Genomic DNA, 21,736 nt, shown 5'->3' with positions numbered 1-21,736 from the left:
TCTTAATCTCATTCTTTGAATAAATATGCGAAGGTCCCACAATGAAAAATTTGAAATAATTTTCTTTTGTGTTGTCCCTGTTTTGTTGCAAATGCATTGTTTAATGTCAAGATGGGTCTCCTCTTTTTATATTTTTTTGGATAGTATAGATATGTCTCCTTTAGTTGCCTTGTTTCATTCTTGTAGGTGTCTTTGTCACTTCTCTACCTCTCTCTCTAAATGAACAAGCTTATTCTTGTGGGGGTATAAACTCAATTCTAAAGTACATTGATTAAAAAAAAAAGCAGAATTAATGAAAGTAGTCATTTTATTTGGTACATAATTCAATTTCTTTTAATTGTAAAAGTTTACAAAATTATTCCAACTCCAAAAAATTCATTATGTTTTTTTCTAACTTACCAATTCTAATTTCTTTGATTGCGTAAACATCATCGATTTGCATGTTTTTTGGTATGATTGCGAACTTATCTTTTTTGAAGAAAATTCTATTTTACAGTAGCACTCCTTTGCCCCTACACTATTAATGATCTCACAGTTGCACTGTTTGCAGTATGGAGCCTCAGATTGATAAGGAGTTAGAGGTCTTGGACCCCGGTCCGCGTCAGAGGTCATTGTTGACACGACAGCCATATCATCGATTAGAGGCCATTTGGAATGGCGAGGTGAAATTTCTAGTTCTAACAACTGCTTTAATATTTACGTTGTCTTTGACTGTTAGTTAGCAAGTTCTTTCAATGTTGTATTTCTAGTTCTAACAACCGCTATTATTTTGATCGATGTTGTAGGACTCGGGCCCACTTACGTGCCGTGGTCACACGAAGGAGATGGCAAACGTTCAGATGCAAGATAATCGAGTCATTGATATTATCAAATTGCTGAGGCTAGAAGGATTATTTAGAGCCCCTTCAAGAGAGATAGATAATTGCCTAATATCGGCCCTAGTTGAGCGATGGCGGCCGGAGACTCATACTTTCCATCTTCCACATGGTGAGATGACAATCACCCTACAAGATGTGGAGGTAATTTTCGGACTTCCTATAGACGGTGACGTCTTGGTTGGGCCGACTGCTGTGGTGGATGATGGGGCTTGGAGGCGATTGTGTACGGAGTTGCTGGGTTTTAGTCCGCCGAATGACAATAAAACATTGGTGGGGCAAAGAATTCTCATAAGCCGACTTGTTGAGGCCGTTGCAGCGCCATTGCCTCATGACGCAACGGAGATGCAGATACACCGGTATGCCCAGTGCTATATTTTAGCGCTAATAGGGGACAAACTTTTCATGGACAAGTCAGGAGATAGGGTGCATTTGATGTTCCTAGACTTCATGCGTAACCTTCGTGATCCGCCACAGTATAGTTGGGGTAGTGGTTGCCTGGCCTGGTTATATAGGGAGTTGTGTCGGGCAAGCAAGAAAGGGGCATCGCAGATTGGTGGGGCGTGCACGTTGGTCCAGTATTGGGCATAGGCAAGGTTGCCATTCTTGTGCCCGAGGATAGAGCCCCCACCTGGATGTGATTATGGCCCATGGCCATATGCTTCACTTGCATCTAAGTAAGTCTTTTCCTGATACCAAGTGTGTTCTGCAATGTACTCTTATTAGTAACTAAATTGTATTATTGTTCTTATGTTATTTGCTTGGTTGTAATTGTAGGTGGGTGCGGGTGCCAAGCCCGAAGAGTAGGCCATCCGGCATGGCCTTAGTCCACTATCGCGAGCTATTAGTTACAATGCAGCCAGAGCAGGTAATAATATTCAAAAAATTTGTTTGGTTATGATCATCTTCGTTAATAATATGATTGCTTCATCCTTTAACATATCTTTTGTTATAATTTTAGTTTTACCCTTTATCTATGTATTTTCTCTTGTTTCACATTTGAAGATGCTATGATAATTTTTTTTTTTTTTTTTTCTATCGTAGATTGTGTGGCAGCCATACGAGGCACACTTCGGCCACCTTCCTGAGTTCTGCGTTGCAGGGAGGGATACGTGGACAGCAAGGGTGCCGCTTGTGTGTTTTTGTATAGTAGAGACACACCACCCAGACCGTGTCCTTCGACAGTTTGGCTTGGCACAGGAGCAGCCTGACCATGTTGTCTACGATGATAGGCTGCATAAAATCAACTTACGTGGGAAGGTGGAAAAGAATTGGAGGGAGGAGCATCGACCATATATCATTTCCTTGGAAATGAGACGACAACAACTTTGTCATGCACCTCCTCAGATTGGTGAGATGCCCCGCAATCATGCCTATTACGTCTGGTACCGTCCGGTCACTCAAAAGTATGTCGACTGCAACAGCGCTAAATTAGATATTATGGTAATGTGTTCTACTTACATTTGATTGCCTACTTCGTTTTACTTGAGTACATGTATGAACATAGAATCAATTTCTATGAATTTCTCAGCAAATCTGGTTTGATTTGACTGACATGTAATGAAATAGTTTTTGATACATATAGTATTCTAATAGAACTGTTAGTTTTGAGTAGATTCATAAGTATTATATTATTCATTCATTAATTGATACATAAATGTCTCAAGTCTAACTGTACTGGTTCTTTCTCCGTTTCAGATTCAAAGCCATTTAGCGCTGTTGGCGATGCTTCCTGAAGGCAGCCAAGCTCACAACCATATCCGGCGTGTCCTAAATAATGTGGCTGGCCTTGGTGGTGGTCCTGCAGTAAATGAGCATGCAAACAATGGGGATGAGACTGAACTAGCAGCTGCTGCAACCCCAAGCACAAGTGTAGCACCCGTAAGTACACCGACCCGTGGTCATCGTGCTACTACAAGCCCAAGCACAAGCGCAGCTAGGGGTCGTCTTCGGCCTGCTACAGCAACCCCAAGCACAAGTGCAGTCAGGGGCCGTGGTCGGCGTGCAACAACCCCTCGGGTTGTAACTACTCTTGAGATGCCTCCACCCATCCCGCAGGCATCTCCTCAGCCCGAGGTCCCTTCACCCAGCCCACCTTCGCAGCCCAATTTTGATGTCAGTATTGACCAAAATGTCACCCCTCCTATACTCCCCGAGACACCCTCATACCCACACACCGGCTCTAGTTCACCCACTCCTGGCCTCTACATAGAGCAGGATTACCCACCTACCGCATCCTCATCTGACCCTCTAGGACCTCCGGTTGGGATTGACACTGTAGAGCCACATACTGATGTACCGGACGAGCATCCCCCTCATAAGCCCTCACCCCCACGAGGTAGACCGCAACGCAGTAGAAGAGCACCGACTTGTGGGACAGGTGGACACAAAATAGGACACGGAGGCCCTGCTATGGTATGATAACTTTCATTTGAATGTAATAATATATTTTCTACTTCACTTTATTCTTACCATTATATCGAATATTGATTGCATGCATCTAATGGAATTTGCAGCACGATGATGACCCTAAGGTTGATGCCCCGTAGCCTCCTCCCCCACCAAAACATTACACGAGGGCTAAAAAACACAAAATTGGTGAACCTTGAGTAAGTGCTAAAGTCATGGAATTGGACCATAATATTGACTTCTCAATATGCATTACTGCGTTGAGTCGCATTGTGCTGCACTAGTTTGGATTTTTATTTGAATGCTTGGACAATGTAATTAGTTTTTGGAAATTAGGGTTTTTAGGTGAACTGGTTGAGTTATCAGATCCATTTTTTGGGGGGTTGGAGGTTGATTATATTTTTCTTCAACCAATTTGATTAGTTTAATGGCATTGTGCTGCAAAAGTTTATTTTTAATATATAATAAATTTAAGTGCTTTCTGCTGTTAACCTGGCAGAATCTATTCAGCATGGTGGATTACCAGCACCTGGCTCTGTTGCACCGTCAATATTAGAGGTTTGCATGAATGTGATGATCCATACCATGTTGCTTATCAATGTTGCCAAATTGCTTATTCCTTACCTTCAATGTTACAGACTGGGAAAGCTTTTACAGCAAAGGGAATGCAAGTGGTTGAACTTGTAGGCAAGGAGACTATTTCGAAGTAATTACTGAAACTGGTATTGAAGTTGAGAAGAATTCAAAAGAAACTGAACAACAAACTGATGAGGATCAGTTGTACGAGGAAGTGACATTTGATCGATGCTTCTACATATATGGAGGTCCAGAACAGTTGGAGGTCATTTTCTTAACTTTGGAGTTGAATTTTGATAGTTAAAACAATAGTATCATTGAAATTGTTAAAGTTTAATACTGGCAGGAGCTGGAGGCATTGTCCAACCATCATGGCCTGTTATGTAACCGAAGAAAAGCAAAATTATCATCGGAACAGAGACCTGCATTTGATGGGAAGCTTAAACAGGTCCAGCAAATTTTTAGTTTGAGTACTGAAATGGATGGAAATGGTGTAGAGACAGTCAAAGGGAAGAAAGTAGAGACTGGGGCTGAGGGAAGTGATGATGAGATGAAGAAATTACATGACTCAAGTGTTAGCAAGGCTGCTGACATGGCTGTGGGGTAAATTTCTTGTCAAGTTATCATCTTCCCAACAGTTAATGGATGTTGCATGTGATTCTGCACTGGTTTGTTAGTTGTCTTGCTTCAGCTTGCACTTATATATGATTTTTCATTTAGTTCCCATTATCTAATTTCCAAATCTTGTATAGCTGATATGACTGCATGTTGTAATCACTGTTGCTTTATAAAATCCTCGAAGTCTCTTTTTCTTATTACTTATCAAAAAAAAAAAAACCTCTAAGTCTCTTGTTTATTCTGACTTCTTTTCCCCTCAAGTTCTACATTTTGTGCAAACACAAAGCCAGGATCAAATTATACCAGCTGTAAATCTGTGGACATTTTTATACCACATAATGACTTTTTGTGTGATACATTTTTCACTAAGCCCATTTTTAGAATATGTCATTACTCTGTGCCAATTTCCCTTCTCAACTATTAGGTAATTGGAATTGGGAGCTGTCTTGTCCATATTGTACTCAAAATTGAAGTTTCTTTAAAGAAATTTATCTTTGGATTCAGTCTGTTTCAACATCACATTGATTTGACATTTGGCATGGATCAACACATACGGGAAACATATAGTTAAATGGTGGAATTGGGGACAGTTGAATGCTTTAGAAATTAGATAGTGCAAGATTGTTAGTTTTAGACTAGCTTTGTAGTGCCAAGAGTCCCCATTCTAACTATCAAATTTATCAAAAAAGAAGAAGCTACTTTTAGTCTAGTGGTTATTCAATCCTCTGTCATACATAAGGGATTTTAGGGTGTGTAGTTTTCTGTCCTATAGTACCAGCTGGGTTACTGTTAATGAAATTCTCCATGACCTTGGTAAACACCGTTTTCACTATGCTGCAATTATTGCTTTCAATATTCCAGGTTCACTAATGCATTAGCAGGAGTAGCTGTTAATGATATGATCCAAAGGACTGCTGGCAGAATAGACTCGCTTCACTCAGAGGGAGTTCATGTATGTAGATATTAGGGATCTTATTGGAAACATGTGACCCAAATCTCTTATTTTCAATATGGTTGCTTAATTTTTATTGTTGGTAGTTAAAAATGAAATTATTATTTATATATATATTTTTTGCAGAGACTCTCAGAAATGTGCTATTTTGCTGTTTCTCAACTGTTGATGCTTGGTAAATCCATTCTTTCTAATGCTAGCAAAGTTCAGGATGAAGTTGCTGATGAGGATATTGCCAAAATTGACTGGCCTGAGGATTCTGTTGAAAAAGCTAAGATAATCAGAACAAAGGCACAGTCAATGACAGGATATGTGGAAGCTGTTTCCAACAGCTTTATTACAAGTTGGTTGTCTAGCACTTCATCTCTTTAGTTGAACTTTTTATTTTTTTTATTTTTATTTTTATCAACAGTGCTTGCAAATTAAATATAGTCTTTTTTTCCCTGATACCCTAATGTGTTGGGAAAACTCACCTCTGATCACGTCTAGTCATATCTTGTTATTTCATATAAAGGAAGTGGCACAGTTTATTTATTCAGAAGTTCACTGTCCGAGATAATGAAGTGATTGCAAATAGCCTTTCAATACTTTGTAGAAGTATAATGTCTTATTTTTCATAAAAAAAGGAGGATAATTTCTTCTAAGCCAATTGATTTATTACTAAGTGAAAGGTTTAAAGATTTCAATACTTAAAAAATTAGAAGACCATGAGATGGTTCTGGTGTATTTAACATAATAAAATTTGAATATCAAATATGAGAAGACCATGAATTTGATTCTGGTTTGTTTTAGCATATACATTTGATGGGATGGAAAAGGATCCCCTTCCATTTAAATCCCCCCAATTTTCTCTAATTTTAATCCAGATGTAAGACATTTGACATTTAAAGAATCCAGAGGTCTTAAAGAACCCATGTGAACTACACAAAATCAAATAAATGCTTCATTTCTCACATCTGGATCTTATCCTAAGACTGATTTTATGTACTTTGACATAAAGGTTTGTTTTCATTTATGATTACACTAGACTACAATGTTGAATAAGGGCGATGTATGTCATGAAGCATTCTTTATAATCAAGCAAGGTGCGGACCTTGATGAACTGAGATACCTATAAACTAACTTTAAGTAAAAACAACATTATTATAACCAAGATTTACTCCTATATATTTTTAATCTTTATATATTTATATTTAATCTGGATTGAGCTCAATCGGTAGTGGCCTATATCAGTAAACCATGGTATTGGAATCTTTCATTCTGGGCCTTCTAGCACATGAACAGCTGAACCTCTTTGATATGTAGTAGCAAAGGGATTACATTTATATACATCCCTTGCCTTTTCATGTTTTCATGTTGTTAGGATCTTTACCTCATTGGCTAATTGCAGGACAATTTTCCATGTACTTTTTTTATCAATCGATTTCTATTTCAATACTTGAAATGAGGTGTATTTTGTATTGGGTTGAAGAGGGTTCAAGCTGAAGTTAAAAGTGCATACCAAACAATTTCGGTTGAGCAAAAATTCAAAGCAGTTATGATTTGGGAAGGAAAAAACATTTGTTAAGTTTTCTTACCTTACGTGTTTTAGACTTGTAATAGCCTTATAATGCAATTTTGTAGAATGTGCTAATACGTTTCTGTTAGTTATGCTCTTCAGCATTTGACATTTTAAGGTCAGTAACTTTTCTTCGCTAATGGTTTTATATTGCACAGAAGAAGAGAATGGAGAAACCCAATCTGGACGAATTGTACCACGTATTTACCAGTCGTGCAGTCAAATTCATCGACTACGGCATGATGGGTGATGGTTCCAAGTCTGAAAACAAAAAAGAATTGAAGACAAGTTGTTTAGGGAATTTCGCAAAGAATTTGGTGAGGAAGAGCCTGGGCGAAGGTGTAATGTTCCCTCCAAATCAACTACTTCCTCTTTTTATTGTAGGTTAAAGCTTAGTCATTGCTTTTCTTATTCTTTTTTATTGCAATATTACTGTCACTCTTTTGATTACAATATTAGAAGACAACAACTGTGGAATTTGGATGAGTATGATCTTGTATACAACAAATACAAATTGTGCAATTTGGATAAGTATCACATATCAGTTAATTATATTGCAGTGACCTCTATTTCGAAGCATACAATATATAGGCAAAGGAGAGTGATTGACCATTATATACATATTACTAATAGATTTGTAAACAAAAATTAAAATTAATAAATAAATTGCCACAAATTGAGAAAAAATGGAACAATTATTTTTATTTTTTTTGATAAGTAAGAAAGATATATATTAAAAGCTACCTCATGAAAACACAAGGCAGAACAGACAATACAGAGAAGGAAACAAACAAAAAAGAGAGACAATGAGATAACTCAAACAAGAAAACAAACGGAGACAACAAAGAGCATATTAATTACAGAGAAGAGAACTACGGAACATAGGGATAGAATCACTAGAGGTGAGTCCCCAACCCCTAGACCAATCAAAAAGAGAGCCACTAAAATAAGCGAGCAACTGGTCATCGGACTTGTCCCTATCCTCAAAAGTACGCCAATTACGCTCCCTCCAAATACACCACAATAGGCACACTGGAAGTAGATAAAAATGGAACAATTATTAGTAAAGAATAGACTAACTTTTACGGGTAAAAACCTAAAATGCGGGGGTTTTTTTTATTTAAATTTTTTTCCTTTAAAGATAAAATTGTAAAATCATGGAGAAAATTGCTTCTAAATAATAGGCAAAATTTTAGGAATAAAAATACCGGGTAAAAATGTAAAAACGTTTTTTTTTCCTCTTCTCTTTAAAGTTATATTTATAAAATCATAGCCAAAATGGCTTCTAAATAATAGGCAAACTTTTAGGAATGAAATTACCTAAACATGGGTTTTGGAAAATTTTTTTTTTTTTGCTTGAAATTGTAAAAAAATTATCAACGCAACGTTCAAGGATCACAATTGATTAACTGAAACAATAAAAGTAATGCATTTATTTTTCACCAAAACTCTATTGGATATTGTTATTCTTAAACATAGCAATTTATCCTTAACAATATTGCACAATCCAAAATCCTGAATCTCAACCGTGGAACATAATAACGAATGTTAAAAAAGAAATGTAAAACACAAAGATAATTTAGGATTCTAAAATCCTAATACATTTTATTTATTTATTTTATTTTCAATGCAATGGGAAACTGTGCTGGTCCAATAGGCCATTAGTAGAGAATCTGAAATCCTAAAATTTAGGATTCGTTTGTGGCTTGAATTGTAAAAAATAAAAAATAAAAATACAAAAATACTACAAAATTTTAGTCTTCCAGATATTGTATCTTAGGTGTTATTTCTTAGGTTATTTCCTTATGTGCAGTACAACTTCCTAGATGAGCGACTTGTCAATTGATTGGATTAGAGGATGTTTTTAATTTTGTAATCTTCATTTCTGTTCGAGATCACTAACATAATTGGTGTATGTGCTACAGTGGCTATTGCTTATTACTTTGTTCGTAACATAATTTTTATCCCATACTTATTGCATTATTATGTAATAACTAAATTCTTTTGATTTTTCTTATTTCATGGAAGACCTATTGCATAAATTTGTTTTAAACTTTATTCCTTTAACTTCCCAAATGCAGGTCCTTTATGGGCTAGAATCTGCAGGTCTGTTATGGGCTGGACTATGCAGGTCCTTTAAATTTTATCAAATTTTTCCTGCTCGATGCATCTTCTGGCGCTCATGCATACGGTGCTGAAGCAAATGCATCTTCTGCATCGAATGTTGACGAGCTTCATCAAGAAATCTTAGTTCGTTCAGCAGTAGTCATAATTCCATTGATTATTGTGTGGACACACACACATATTCCTTGGAGTATTTTCAAGAAAATCCAAAGAGGATGTACAAGAGAAGAAGATGTTGCTGGAAAAGCTACAAGTCAGAATGAATGAAGCAAAAGCAAAGGCCAACAAGCTTAAAGTGTCATTGGAGAATCTATGTGGTATACTAACAAGGTTTTTACATTTCATATTTTGTTTTTATTAGAAATAAATGTGAACAAGTTGACATCTGCTGGGTGTAGAGTGAAAATATGGATTGTAGATTGGTTTGCCCAGCTAACCAATCTACTGAGAGGTCAGTTGAAGAAAATTGATGTTGTTGGGCGCTACCTCATTCAGATTTGGAAGGCCGTTGGGATGGATACTGATGGAGGGAAGGTGGAGTTTCTGCGGTCGTCGAACGAGATAAACCGAATCAAGCTCATGAGTACTAGCCTCTTGTGATGGATATAGCACAAAGGAATACGGTTTCAAGGATAAAAACGTGAATTATGGTATGATGATTATTATTATTACTTTAATATGCTGGTGATGTAGTCATTATTTTTACTTCTATTATATTTTGCTGCAGGTGTGGTCACATTATGGGTCGAAGTGATGAGGACGAGTTCACTGCAGCACAAATTTTCTACCCATGCATGCAATGTGCTTATGTGTGGTCTTTATTTGTTTTGCTTACTGGTAATTTACAAACATGTTACCCAGTTTACAACAAGGTCAGGAGAAGATGTCGAAAAGTGATCCACTATCTTCAACTTTTATGGAAGATGACGAGGTAGGGTGCATGTATAGGGGTATCAAATTGCCATATAGGGGGCTACATAGTGTTTTCTTTATTAGTTGTGCATAGCATAATGATACTGGATTATAAACTAGGTTAACCTTAGATTTAGTCTGCCTCCATGTTGTAGGCGAAAGTAAATTTGAAGATAAAGAGAGCATACTGTCCTCCAGATATTGTGGAAGGGAATCCATGCTTGGAGTATGTGAAGTACCTCATTTTACCTTGGTTTAAAAAGTTTGTAGTAGAGCGCAGTGCAAAGAATGGTGGTGACAAGTAAGTCGTAAGGATTTTATTATGAAAGCTTTACTTATTTTATGTAGTTAATGGTACAACATCTGCCTTTTCACATGCATGTCAACCCTTGCATCTTGTTCAAAGTCCATGCTCCTTAAGAATAGACCTATAGTTGCTTGCGCCATTTTTCGAAAATCATTTTCCATTGGGAATAGTAACTCAGATTGTTTTCTTGCAATGTAAATTTTCTCTACAATCCAAGAGGTTCGAAAGCTTTGAAGAATTGGTTGCTTACTATGAAAGTGGCTTCGCTACATCGAGCTGATATTAAAACAGCCTTGGCAAAGGCTTTCAATAAAATACTAGAGGTATGTTGTTTCCTTTTATCCATTTAGCTCTAATTCATTGGCCCACATCCTTTAGGGTATGTTTGGAACTGCCCCATCCAAACATAGGGTGAATTTTTGGACACTATGAGGCTATTGCAAAGTATGCTCAAGGGACCCTATAAATCATCAAATTCCTAAATTCTGTGCTCTACCATCTTTGTTCTGTCTATTTGTAGCGTGTAAGAGAACACTTCAAGCATGACAATAATGCAAAAGATCTTTTGAAAAGGGTTAAGGTATGGTCGATTGGCTTTTAAAATTAATTTCTTTTAATAATGCGTTTTGAAAATGTTAACAGTGAGAATTAGCAGTTGCACATATAAATCGTGCCTTCAATCAAGCCTTGCTGTAGTGGTCTGAATTAGCAGTTGCACTAGTGGTCAAGCCTTGTTGCAATGACAAGTGCCTTTCACCAAAAGTAGTTGCGGGTTCAAGCTTAACCAGTGAAAAACCCCACAAATATAACTAAGTTTTGTGCACTTAGTACTACGACGTTGCAGCCAGTTGTATTCCTTCATTGAGAAACATACTTGTTTTAGGCAAATATTACATTCAATGTTTTGAAAAAAAAACACTATTATGACATACATATTCAAAATTTCAATTGCATTGGGTTTTGATTAGAATTATTGCTTTATTTGTAGGCACAGATATCACTGTTATATCAACCCTCTTGAAGCATTGGAAGGTGAAGAGTCCAGGAAAAGAAGGCAGACCGCTTCTTCATCATGCAGGGCTTGTTCAAGCTTTATCAGATCATGTTCTGCTTTTTCCTACGATAGATATTTCCCATCGTCTGATTCAGCTCTAACATATTATTATGGAAGAAAAATGTCCTCAATGATTGGAATTATTTATAATAAAAACAAAATATGAAATGTAAAAACCTTGTTAGTATACCACATAGATTCTCCAATGACACTTTAAGCTTGTTGGCCTTTGCTTCTGCTTCATTCATTCTGACTTGTAGCTTTTCCAGCAACATCTTCTTCTCTTGTACCTCCTCTATGGATTTTCTAGAAAATACTCCAAGGAATATGTGTGTGTGTCCACACAATAATCAATGGAATTATGACTACTGCTGAACGAACTGAGATTTCTTGATGAAGCTTGTCAACATTCGATGCAGAAGATGCATTTGCTTCAGCACCGTATGCATGAGCGCCAGAAGATGCATCGACCAGGGAAAAATTGATAAAGACATAAATAATGTAAGTTGGATTTACATTTGATATCCATCTAAAGTGTGAACCTCCTTCAAATTCAGGATCGTACGCTGAAAAGCAAGTGCTTTTCCCATTTCATAATCTCAAACAAGAACTTGCTTCTCAATATCACCCTGGAAGGTTGATTCCTAGACTTGAAGTTGTTACTTGTCATTTTTATGTCTACGCAATAAGCATGCAAAATATATCAGAAACTTTTGTAGTACCAAACATGATTGTTACACATAAGTTGTCATGTGTTTTTTCCATAGTTTTGTTTGTATATATTTTTTGTTTAATGGTAAAACTAATTAGCTTGCATGAATATACAGATATATGCTGTCTCCATAACCATAAGGACATTGGTAAGCTAGGAGTATTTTGCATTTAAAACTGATATTGTTTAGTTCATTTTCACTAGCTGGGCTGGCTAAAGGTTTAATTCTTGCTTTTTGGTTTCAACTTTCTTATAATTCGTTAACGCAACCTTTTTGCAGCTTGGTTTTGTGCTTCTAGCTTTGATATGGGAAGATAAGTTCCCACCTTTCATGCTTCTGATAATCGCAATACTGAATGATGGTATGATTTCAAAGAGGCTCTTGCAAATATTTATTTATTTTTTCTATTACTTAGCTAGTATTCTTGGCCTCGTTTTCTTTGTAAAGAAACTAAATAGTTTGCAAAAACTATATAATTAATTAAATTGATAAATATATGAATGATAGATTTTTGTTTTTGCATTATATGGGAAATGTGATAAAATTCTGTTTGTGATTTGTATTAGGTACCATCATGACGATTTCAAAGGACCTAGTAAAGCCATCTCCAATGCGTGACAGTTGGAAGTTGAATGGGGGGATTTGAGACCAACATTGTCATTGCCACCATATCTTGGTTTGGTTACCGTCTTAAAAGGGTGGATAACTTTCTTTTCCGTGCCATTTCTTAGTGTGATTGCAAATTTTGTATAGAGAGAACAATGTATTGAGATGTGGATATTTAAGCCTTGATTGGCAGGAATTATATGTTTTGTAACGAGAGAACTATGTAGTTGACACATTTTTTGGATCAAAACCTTGTGTCTCATATTATTTGGAGTTAAGATCATTTCACTATATTGTCAAAAGCACTCATTTGGTGTTATGGAGTGGAATAGTTTATTCAATGCAATGCATCTACAGGTTACAATGCGCATAAAAATTTTAAAATTTCATAATCGAATATAGAGTATATGTGAATTTAAAATGATCAGTCATATGCAAAGTATCTAAATATAACCTAGCAATAATGCTAGCTGGAAGGCATAACAATATAGGAGCCGGTGATTCCAATTAATTGAAGACTGAGTGCGGCAAAAGCTACTTCCATGAGGAGGACCATTTATGAAACATGTATTTATTATATAATTTAGAGTTAATAGTATTGGCATTGGGGTTTGGGTAACACAGGAGCTCAATCAATTAAAGTTAAAAAGAAAAAGAAAAATAAAAAAATCCCAGTGTACACATCTACTCCACATAAAAGGAGGCCAAGTGGTTAAAAACAAAATTACAAAACATAAACAGAACTTTTTCCCTTCAAAAGTTCTAAAAAGCTAATTTCTAGAGAAGAACAACAATTGTCACCTTTAACAAAATTAAATAAAAAAAATAAAAAATTTTCAATCCTCATAGAACTCGAGTCTATAAGACTCGAGTTCCTCTCTTTAACAAAATTAAATAAATAAAATAAAAAAATTTCAATCCTCATGGAACTAGACTCGAGTTCCTCTCTTTAACAAAATTAAATAAATAAAATAAAAAATTTTAACAAAATTAAATAAAAAAATAAAAAAATTTCAATCCTCATGGAACTCGAGTCTATAACACTCGAGTTCCTCTCTTTAACAAAATTAAATAAATAAAATAAAAAATTTTAACAAAATTAAATAAAAAAAATAAAAAAATTTCAATCCTCATGGAACTCGAGTCTTCCTCTCTTTAACAAAATTAAATAAATAAAATAAAAAATTTTAACAAAATTAAATAAATAAAATATAAAATTTTCAATCCTCATGGAACTCGAGTCTATAAGACTCGAGTTCCTTTATTTAACAAAATTAAATAAATAAAATAAAAAATTTCCCAGGGGAACTCGAGTCTATAAAACTCGAGAATCAAATACTGAAACTCGAGTTTCATAGACTCGAGTTCTAGATTTCATTTATTTCTTTGTTTCGCTCTGTTTACTCCGAGAGGTCCAATAAGCTGCTCTGTTTTTTCCAGTGGAACTCGAGTTTCATAGCCTCGAGTTCCCCTGGAAAATTTTTTTCCTTCGTTTTGCTCTGTTTACTCAGAGAGGTCCAATAGGGTTGCTCTGTTTTGCTCTGTTTTTTCCAGTGGAACTCGAGTTTCATAGACTCGAGTTCCACTGGAAAATTTTTTTTATTGGTTTTGCTCTGTTTACTCAGAGAGGTCCAGGAGGGTTGCTCTGTTTTCCTCTGTTTTTTCCAGTGGAACTCGAGTTTCATAGACTAGAGTTCTTTGGAAATTTTTTTATTTTTTTTTGTTTTGCTCTGTTTTCCTCTGCTCATTCCAGGAATCATTGACTGGGGATTTTTTTTTTCTTTTTTCCTGGTTATGCAGACAAACCAAAAACTGAAACGTGTGCATGCACCTGGTGAGAAGCAAAGATAGATAAACTACGAATATAATCCATAAACACTCATTTAGAGGCAAAGAAGCTAAGAATGTAAATACACGTAGATTACATCAAACGAAACTACTGAAACTTCTACGCTCTCTGTATGAACATGGTTTTACAATGCAAAATGCAGTTACATCGCAAGAAAAGGCATTCTCAATATCAACATTCTAAACATGCCCAACCACGCATAATTTGCAGTTCTAACCATACTACTGAAATCACAATCTTCGTAGGCATACATTGAATAGAGATTTACAAGCACATTCAACAAAAACCAAAAAGTTCACATAGAGCCAATACAATGTAGTCACTTTTCCTAACATCGGTTGTCCACACAACAAAAACATCGTCCTTGGAAGCATGCCTGAAAAACGTAGAGTAATCACATTAGGAGAAAAGATAGTAAACATTAGGTCAACATGGAATGAACAACAAATATTTAACCGATGCATAAGTATTTGCCATCTACCTACCTAGTGTGGAACATGACTGCTTGTGGAAGCGCCACGGGACTGCGGACATTTTCTGCGGTTATGCCCGGAAGCATGACACAGTCCACATGTCTGCTTGGGCTGACTCTCTATCAAATCTGCATCCTCCCTCCGCCATCCCGGTTCTCGATCCTTATTCCTCACTCCATCCATCTCATTCCTTATTCTCGACTTCACTGGTCGACCTTTGGCCCGCAACAATGCTAGATTAGGCAACCACTTTGGCCCTATGGGATCCCTCCACAAGGCCGGAGACTTAGGAACCACAAATGCATGCTCATAAGTGTTAATGGCATTGTTCAAACCATAACACGGGTGAATATATGTGGTCGAATCAATATTTAAATAGTCACATACTCTGATTGCATGTGAACACGGGATCCCTATGTTTTGCCATTTCCCACAACTGCATGTTCTTTCCAGTAACCGAACTTCATAACTGTGGTTTCCCCCTCCTGCACTACACGTGTTGAGTTGGGTAACTATTTGAAATATCAGCTCTTCATTGTTAAATGGCTTGAGATAATGTTTCTCAGATTTACTCTTATTCTCATCCCACTTGGAGAAGGCATATTTACTCCATTTCTTACCCTCTGATAACTCAAAAAGGTATTCTTTGCGACGGTCGTGGAAATAACTGACAAGTTTGTTCCAAGTGAACTCAACCAACGCGGCAATAGGAAGGCCCCGTGCACCTTTCAATACACCATTGAAGCACTCTGATATATTGGTTGTCATTGCCCCAAAACGTCTCCCACCATCATGTGACTGGGTCCACATATCCACAGACTCGCTCATTAGGTATGTGTATGGAAGATAATCTTGATTCTTTTCCTTGCCATCCTTCCCCGTCAACTTCTTCTTATTTCTAATGGCCTCAATTTCCGCCTGCTTAATGGTCTCCATTATGGAGGTAAATTTCACTGCCTGACTAGCATATCCGGCTTTCAACGCCGCTGACTTCAGAGTCGAGTTCTGAAAATGTGTGTTAAAGTTGCTAGCAACATGTCGAAGGCAATATCTATGAAATACCAGTGCTCTTCCATCATCCCTTCTAGGCTAGTTTGCAATGGCGTTTTTGATACCGAGATGTCGGTCAGAAATTATGCAAATGCCTTCGTAAGGTATCACGCGGCCAATCGCATCTCTGAGGCATTGTAAAAACCACCTCCAACTAGACCCTGACTCAGAATCCACAATAGCAAAGGCAAGAGGGAATACCTTGTTGTTAGCGTCGGTTGCCATTGCAACCAACAACTTTCCCTGATATTTACCATACAGATGGGTCCCATCAATACTGATAACCGGCTTGCAATATTTGAATCCATCAATGCTTGGACCAAAAGACCAAAACACATAATTCAAAAATACTGTGTCATCTTCACCGGTGGATGTGGTACGATAGAACACCTGCGTAGTCGGATCCTGATCAATATATGCCATTAGCAACTTCTGCAACCTTTGGTAAGACTCTTCCCAATTCTCAAACATCTTCCCAATCGCCTTTTGTTTCGCATCCCACACCTTGTAGTAAGAAGGCTTTTGTCCCTCATATTTCGACTCTATCATAGATCTGAGATGCTTAATTGGGGTAGTGTGATCCTCACATAACTTCTTAAGGATGTCATCTGCAATAAATTTACAACTCATCATTCTACCATCATTTCGCACCCCAGTCCATATACACGTGTGAGGACCCTTGTACACGGTGACCATCCATAGATTGTGGAACTTGGGCTTCATGACTACGCAGACATACCACGTGCATGACTCATCAACGCATTTCGCACAAAGTTTTGTCGTGGTTGACCTACTGATCATAAAATGTTTGTTTTCCTTAAGGGCACACTTTGTTAATACGCGTTGCACCTCCATTTTATTGGCAAAAGTCAAGCCTTTGCACAAATTCATCCCCTCTCTCCAACTAGACACAAATGGTGTCTCAATATGTGAAGGATCAAATAAATTTTCCCAAGTATTTTCAGAAAATGACAAGGCAGGTAGTGAGTACACAGGGATTGTGTCTGTAATGTTTTGGACACTAAGAACATTGTATGCATCAGGTTGACTACCGTCCAATGTCTCATCGTCATCAATGTCCCTCTCAAAGTCCCTAAAGTCCCCTTGTTCAATCATGTCTTCAATCTCATCTCTATCGCCAAAATCTTCACCGTTAATGACAATATTTTCATCAACATAGTCATCATCCTCATCCTCATCCTCATCCTCATCATCATAATCATCATCATTCTCATCCTCATCCTCATCCTCATCATCATCATCATCGGCATAAACATCAGCATGCTCTACATGTGTAAAATACTGGTATTGAGCATCTGGAACTGTAACTTGTAAACTTGTTTATGTTTGTTGGATTTCCTCAATACCAACTTCTGCACGTGGCTCCAACTGTATGTACAACTCAATGTTAGTTACTTCAGGTATTCTCTCCAACTTGTCAAACATGATCTTCACATGTTTGTCTGCTTCTATCGCCATGTACTTGTAATTAATCCGGTGCTTCAGGATTTCATTTGGCATGCGATAAGTAATGTGTATGTTGTGCACAGCAGGGTTCTTACACAACTCTTCCATAACCATCATCTTCAATTCGTCAAGGGTCTTCAACCTACGATCAATTTGGGTATAATAGGTCTTTATACCCGGCCCTTCAAATGGCAATCCCTTGTTTGCATTGGCATTCTTCAACGGACCACCGTGGTATATGATTATATCAATTTCAGGCATTGTGAACCTGTTACAGTCAAGTTACTATGTTAGTTAACAAACATTTTCAAGTTCCCTGATCTAAAACAAACTTTTTAGTAGGTCTTTAACTTTCTAATAAAAAAATGCGGCCAAGAAACTTTTATAAGTTGCTTTTCATCATACATACAAACTGAACATTTTTTCGTGCCATTTCTTAGTGTATTACGACTATATTTAACAATTGAACATATACAAATCCATCTATCCTTCCTATATACAAGAGGCTAATTACAGCAACATGGTATGAGAGGTAAACACATGTAAAGCAAAAGATAATTGCAAACGCAATTTTTGTTAACACATACAAAATTGCAAAAGATAATGGGGGACTAAATAATTGCAAAAGCCCCTTCAAAAATGAATAAGAGAACCTCTGCTCCATAATATTTTGTTCACACATACACATCTATATTAACCTGTACTAATCTATACTAACTTATACACATCTATACACATCTAACCTATATTAACCTGTACTAGCCTATACACATCTATATTAACCTATACACATCTAAACTCAATCTGCTACACCACTATAAAAAGTTTTAGGGACTTTAAAGGTTTCACTGGAAAAAACAAAATGTAAACGTCCACATGATTTACCTATAACAAAATCAATGGTTCTTAAGTTTGCATCTTGTATAGAGGCAGACAATTCCTAAATAAAGGAACTGTCATGTTCTAGTGCTACGTTTACCATTTATAAAACTGAAAAGGGGCAACTCAAGCAGTTAAAATTACATTAATGTCTCTAGCACCATGTCAGAAAGTAAAATGAAGGAAATATTAGGCAGCCCTTAAAGTACTTCTTAGTAACTACACAAATAATCCTGTCCAAGTTATTTTTTTACTATATTCTGAGATGCTCACAATTTCCAGGCATGGCAAACAACACAGTCAACTCCAAAGCAAGACTTACATCCCAGCATCCACACCTAAATCCCCTGAGATATCTGCATACTCATGTCCTGCTAGTCTTTTGTACGCATTATTTATTGTTTGAAGTTTTGTAACTTCAACAATTACTATAACCATGTGCCCATTTTATGTCTTTTAACAATAAATTCAAACAATCCACTAGCTCCTTCAAGATAAAGTGGTGACTCCACAATCAAGCAACACTCCACATATCAGATAACAAGGGAAACGTACATTGCTATGAATCTTTCATAAAATTTTCTAACCTACAAGAATTTGGTGAATCTAATTCATGAAAGATTCATTCTCTTTAAAATTGGCAGATTTGATCAAGAAGAATTAATGCAGGGAAACACCTCAAAAAGAATAAAGTCAATGAGAACAGAATTTTTTTTATTTCACCAAAATGGCTAATGCAAAAACATATTTTTATCAAGATGGTTAAGATTAATCACATGAATTAGTAATAAATCAAAGAAAATATAACAAATAATATATAGCTCAAATGACATGCAAGCCAATAAAAACACAGAATTGAAATCAACAACAGTGGGATACTACAAGAAGAACATCTTATATTAGGAAAATACATGGAGTCATTGGAAAACCCATAAAGTCATTGGGAAGTTCTCTTAGTGGCAAAACCCATACACAACTAATACCCAACTACAATAACAATCAAATCAAAAAACCCATACCTGAAATATGAAATTCTTGAGAGGGAAGAGCAGTGAGAGAGGCAATGTGGTGAGTGAGAGTGAGAGTTAGTGAGGCTGAGTGTATGGGTGAGAGTTAGTGAGGCTGAGTGTATGGGTGAGAGTTGAGGATCTCTGTTTTTGGGTGAGAGTTTGAAGATACTGAGTGTGGACTGAATAATATAGTCCAAGGAACACGTTCTGAAAACTACTGCTATCTGTTTTTGAGTGTGGACGGAACGGACTAGTGAAATTAGTTCCACCAGAACTCGAGTCTATAAGACTCGAGTTCTGTTCAAAGTTTTAGAACACCGTTTGGATAAGTAAATCTCGAGTCTTATAGACTCGGTTTGTGCCAGCAAAAACTCGAGTCTATAAGACTCGAGATCTGTTGAAATTATTTATTCCTCTAATTGAATCTCGAGTCTTATAGACTCGGTTTGTGCCAGGCAAAACTCGAGTCTTAAAGACTCGAGATCCGCGTGGCAATTTTTGCCACCTCAGCAGTGCAGAACAAATGGAAAGCGAGTGTATAAGAGTCGGTTTTTAAGTTGAATCTCGAGTTTCAAAAACTCGAGATGTTAGTTTTCTTAATTGTTTCAAAACGTGAGTAACTTACTATTTTGAATGGCTGAAGGAATCTGATATGCACAATACCTCGGGAAAAGTACTTTTTTTTCCTTTTGTTTTGTTTTGATTTTTTGTTTTTTTTTTGGTTAGTAAAACTATATGTTTTTTTACTTAAAAAAAATGTGTTTTTTTTTTTTTTTTTTTTTTTTTTTTTTTTTTTTTTTTTTTTTTTTTTTTAAAGTCAGCCCAAGAAAATTGTCTGTAAAACAATGAATAATGGCTCAACAAATTAGCTAAAAAAAAAAGTCAAGAACACAATAAATGTCATGATATTTTCTCAATATCTTTTTTTTTGCTATGGTGGGCCATGGTATGAAATTTTATTATTTTATTTTTGAGTAATGTTACATGCACAACATTTTTACAACAAATCTTAAGTGATAAATTGTTATTGGTTTTTAATTGGGACAACCACTTTAAGCTATGCACTAAAAAAACAACAAATAGAAAACCAATAGAAGAAAATTGTTTGTGAAATAGCGAATTTTGGCTCATCAAATTTTAGTAAACCAAAAAAGAAGTCTAAGAATACAACAAAATCTCACAATATTTTCACAATACCTTTATTTTTAGCCGAGGTAAGTTTCAGTCTAATTTTTTATTATTTATTTTATAGAAATACTATTTTCATCATAGCAAATTCTAGATGACAAGTTTTATACAGATTTTAAAATGGACCCACGACTGATTATTACTTTTCTATCCATCAATAGTAGCTTACCACTTATGATTTGTTGTGAAATTAATGTGAAAATGTTGTGGACTTAGCATTTTTTTATTTGATCTATAAGAAATTGAGATCTCACAAATTGTGAAATTATTTGTGATAACAACAAGTGTTACAACACTTTTGCAAACCATTTATTTTCAGTTGTAATTAGTCACAATTTCATATTTTATTATTTTATTTCAACCTATAAGAAATTGACACCTCAATAATTATGAAAATATTATGAAATTTGTTGTGTCAGTATAACAATATATATGCCAACTCATATAAATATTTAAAAGAAGAAAATAAAAAACAAAGCACAAACTGAAATGGCGTGACCGAAAAAAAAAAATACAAAACGGTGAGTTTTGCTCACTAATGGACTAAAACAAATTTACCGTAGAAAGAGTCATTTGTCTCTTTATATAGTTAGTAGATGTACATTTCTCTTTCATCCCAAGTCTCTCAGTTGTCTATAGGTCTGGATCAAGTCATCAAACTACAAAAAATGACAAAAATCTAGCTCCCATTTGAATATGGGATAAGACACAATTCCTGACCCATTTCAATCAAAGATTATTAGTGAATTCTTTTCATTCCTTTGTAGAATTCCAAATCCTAATGCTCAGTGTTAGGGTCATATTTTCTATGTAATTGACTTATACTTTGACAAAACGCACTTTACTTGTAATTAAGTAGGTCTAAGATGGGTTTAATATATCAAGAAGTATGTTGATCAAATATATCAAGTGGTATCTTTAAAGTCATGAAGATTGATCCAAGAAAAAAGTGAAGAAAAGCTGTTTCATTAAGTCTTGATAGAAGCTCGACAAATACTGCTATCTAGGTTAAATGAAGAAGCTCAACACAAGCGCAACACAAGTTCAATCTATTAAGAATTACAATTTCAGAATTGCCATATCTGAAATTTGGCCCACGTTGTCTTATTTTATTAG

At 35.9% G+C, this 21,736-nt stretch overlaps 3 protein-coding genes and 2 pseudogenes across 3 annotated transcripts; 4 read left to right on the top strand and 1 right to left on the bottom strand.

Moving 5' to 3' along the window:
* Positions 1-824: 824 nt before the first annotated feature.
* Positions 825-1,466, top strand: LOC115956465 (protein MAIN-LIKE 1-like). The gene has a single exon (XM_031074834.1). The coding sequence runs from the start codon at positions 825-827 to the stop codon at positions 1,464-1,466; it is 642 nt and encodes a 213-aa protein (XP_030930694.1).
* Positions 1,467-2,186: 720 nt separating this feature from the next.
* On the top strand, positions 2,187-5,802 carry LOC115956463 (annotated as a pseudogene).
* Positions 5,803-9,371: 3,569 nt separating this feature from the next.
* LOC115956462 lies at positions 9,372-11,144 on the top strand (annotated as a pseudogene).
* A 418-nt stretch (positions 11,145-11,562) lies between these two features.
* Positions 11,563-12,756, top strand: LOC115954494 (plasma membrane ATPase 2-like). The gene is made up of 4 exons (XM_031072358.1): positions 11,563-11,886; positions 12,213-12,245; positions 12,378-12,459; positions 12,665-12,756. The coding sequence occupies exons 1-4, from the start codon at positions 11,779-11,781 to the stop codon at positions 12,742-12,744; spliced, it is 303 nt and encodes a 100-aa protein (XP_030928218.1). The 5' UTR covers positions 11,563-11,778; the 3' UTR covers positions 12,745-12,756.
* Positions 12,757-16,115: 3,359 nt separating this feature from the next.
* Positions 16,116-18,860, bottom strand: LOC115956461. The gene is made up of 3 exons (XM_031074833.1): positions 18,745-18,860; positions 17,448-17,811; positions 16,116-17,276 (listed from the first exon to the last, which is right to left on the bottom strand). The coding sequence occupies exons 1-3, from the start codon at positions 18,858-18,860 to the stop codon at positions 16,116-16,118; spliced, it is 1,641 nt and encodes a 546-aa protein (XP_030930693.1).
* Between the last annotated feature and the right edge of the window lie 2,876 nt (positions 18,861-21,736).

Source organism: Quercus lobata, chromosome 8 (genome assembly GCF_001633185.2).
Source record: "Quercus lobata isolate SW786 chromosome 8, ValleyOak3.0 Primary Assembly, whole genome shotgun sequence".
Lineage (NCBI taxonomy): Eukaryota > Viridiplantae > Streptophyta > Magnoliopsida > Fagales > Fagaceae > Quercus > Quercus lobata.
Note: the sequence above shows the minus strand (reverse complement) of the source record. Positions and strands in the feature narration are given on the sequence as shown.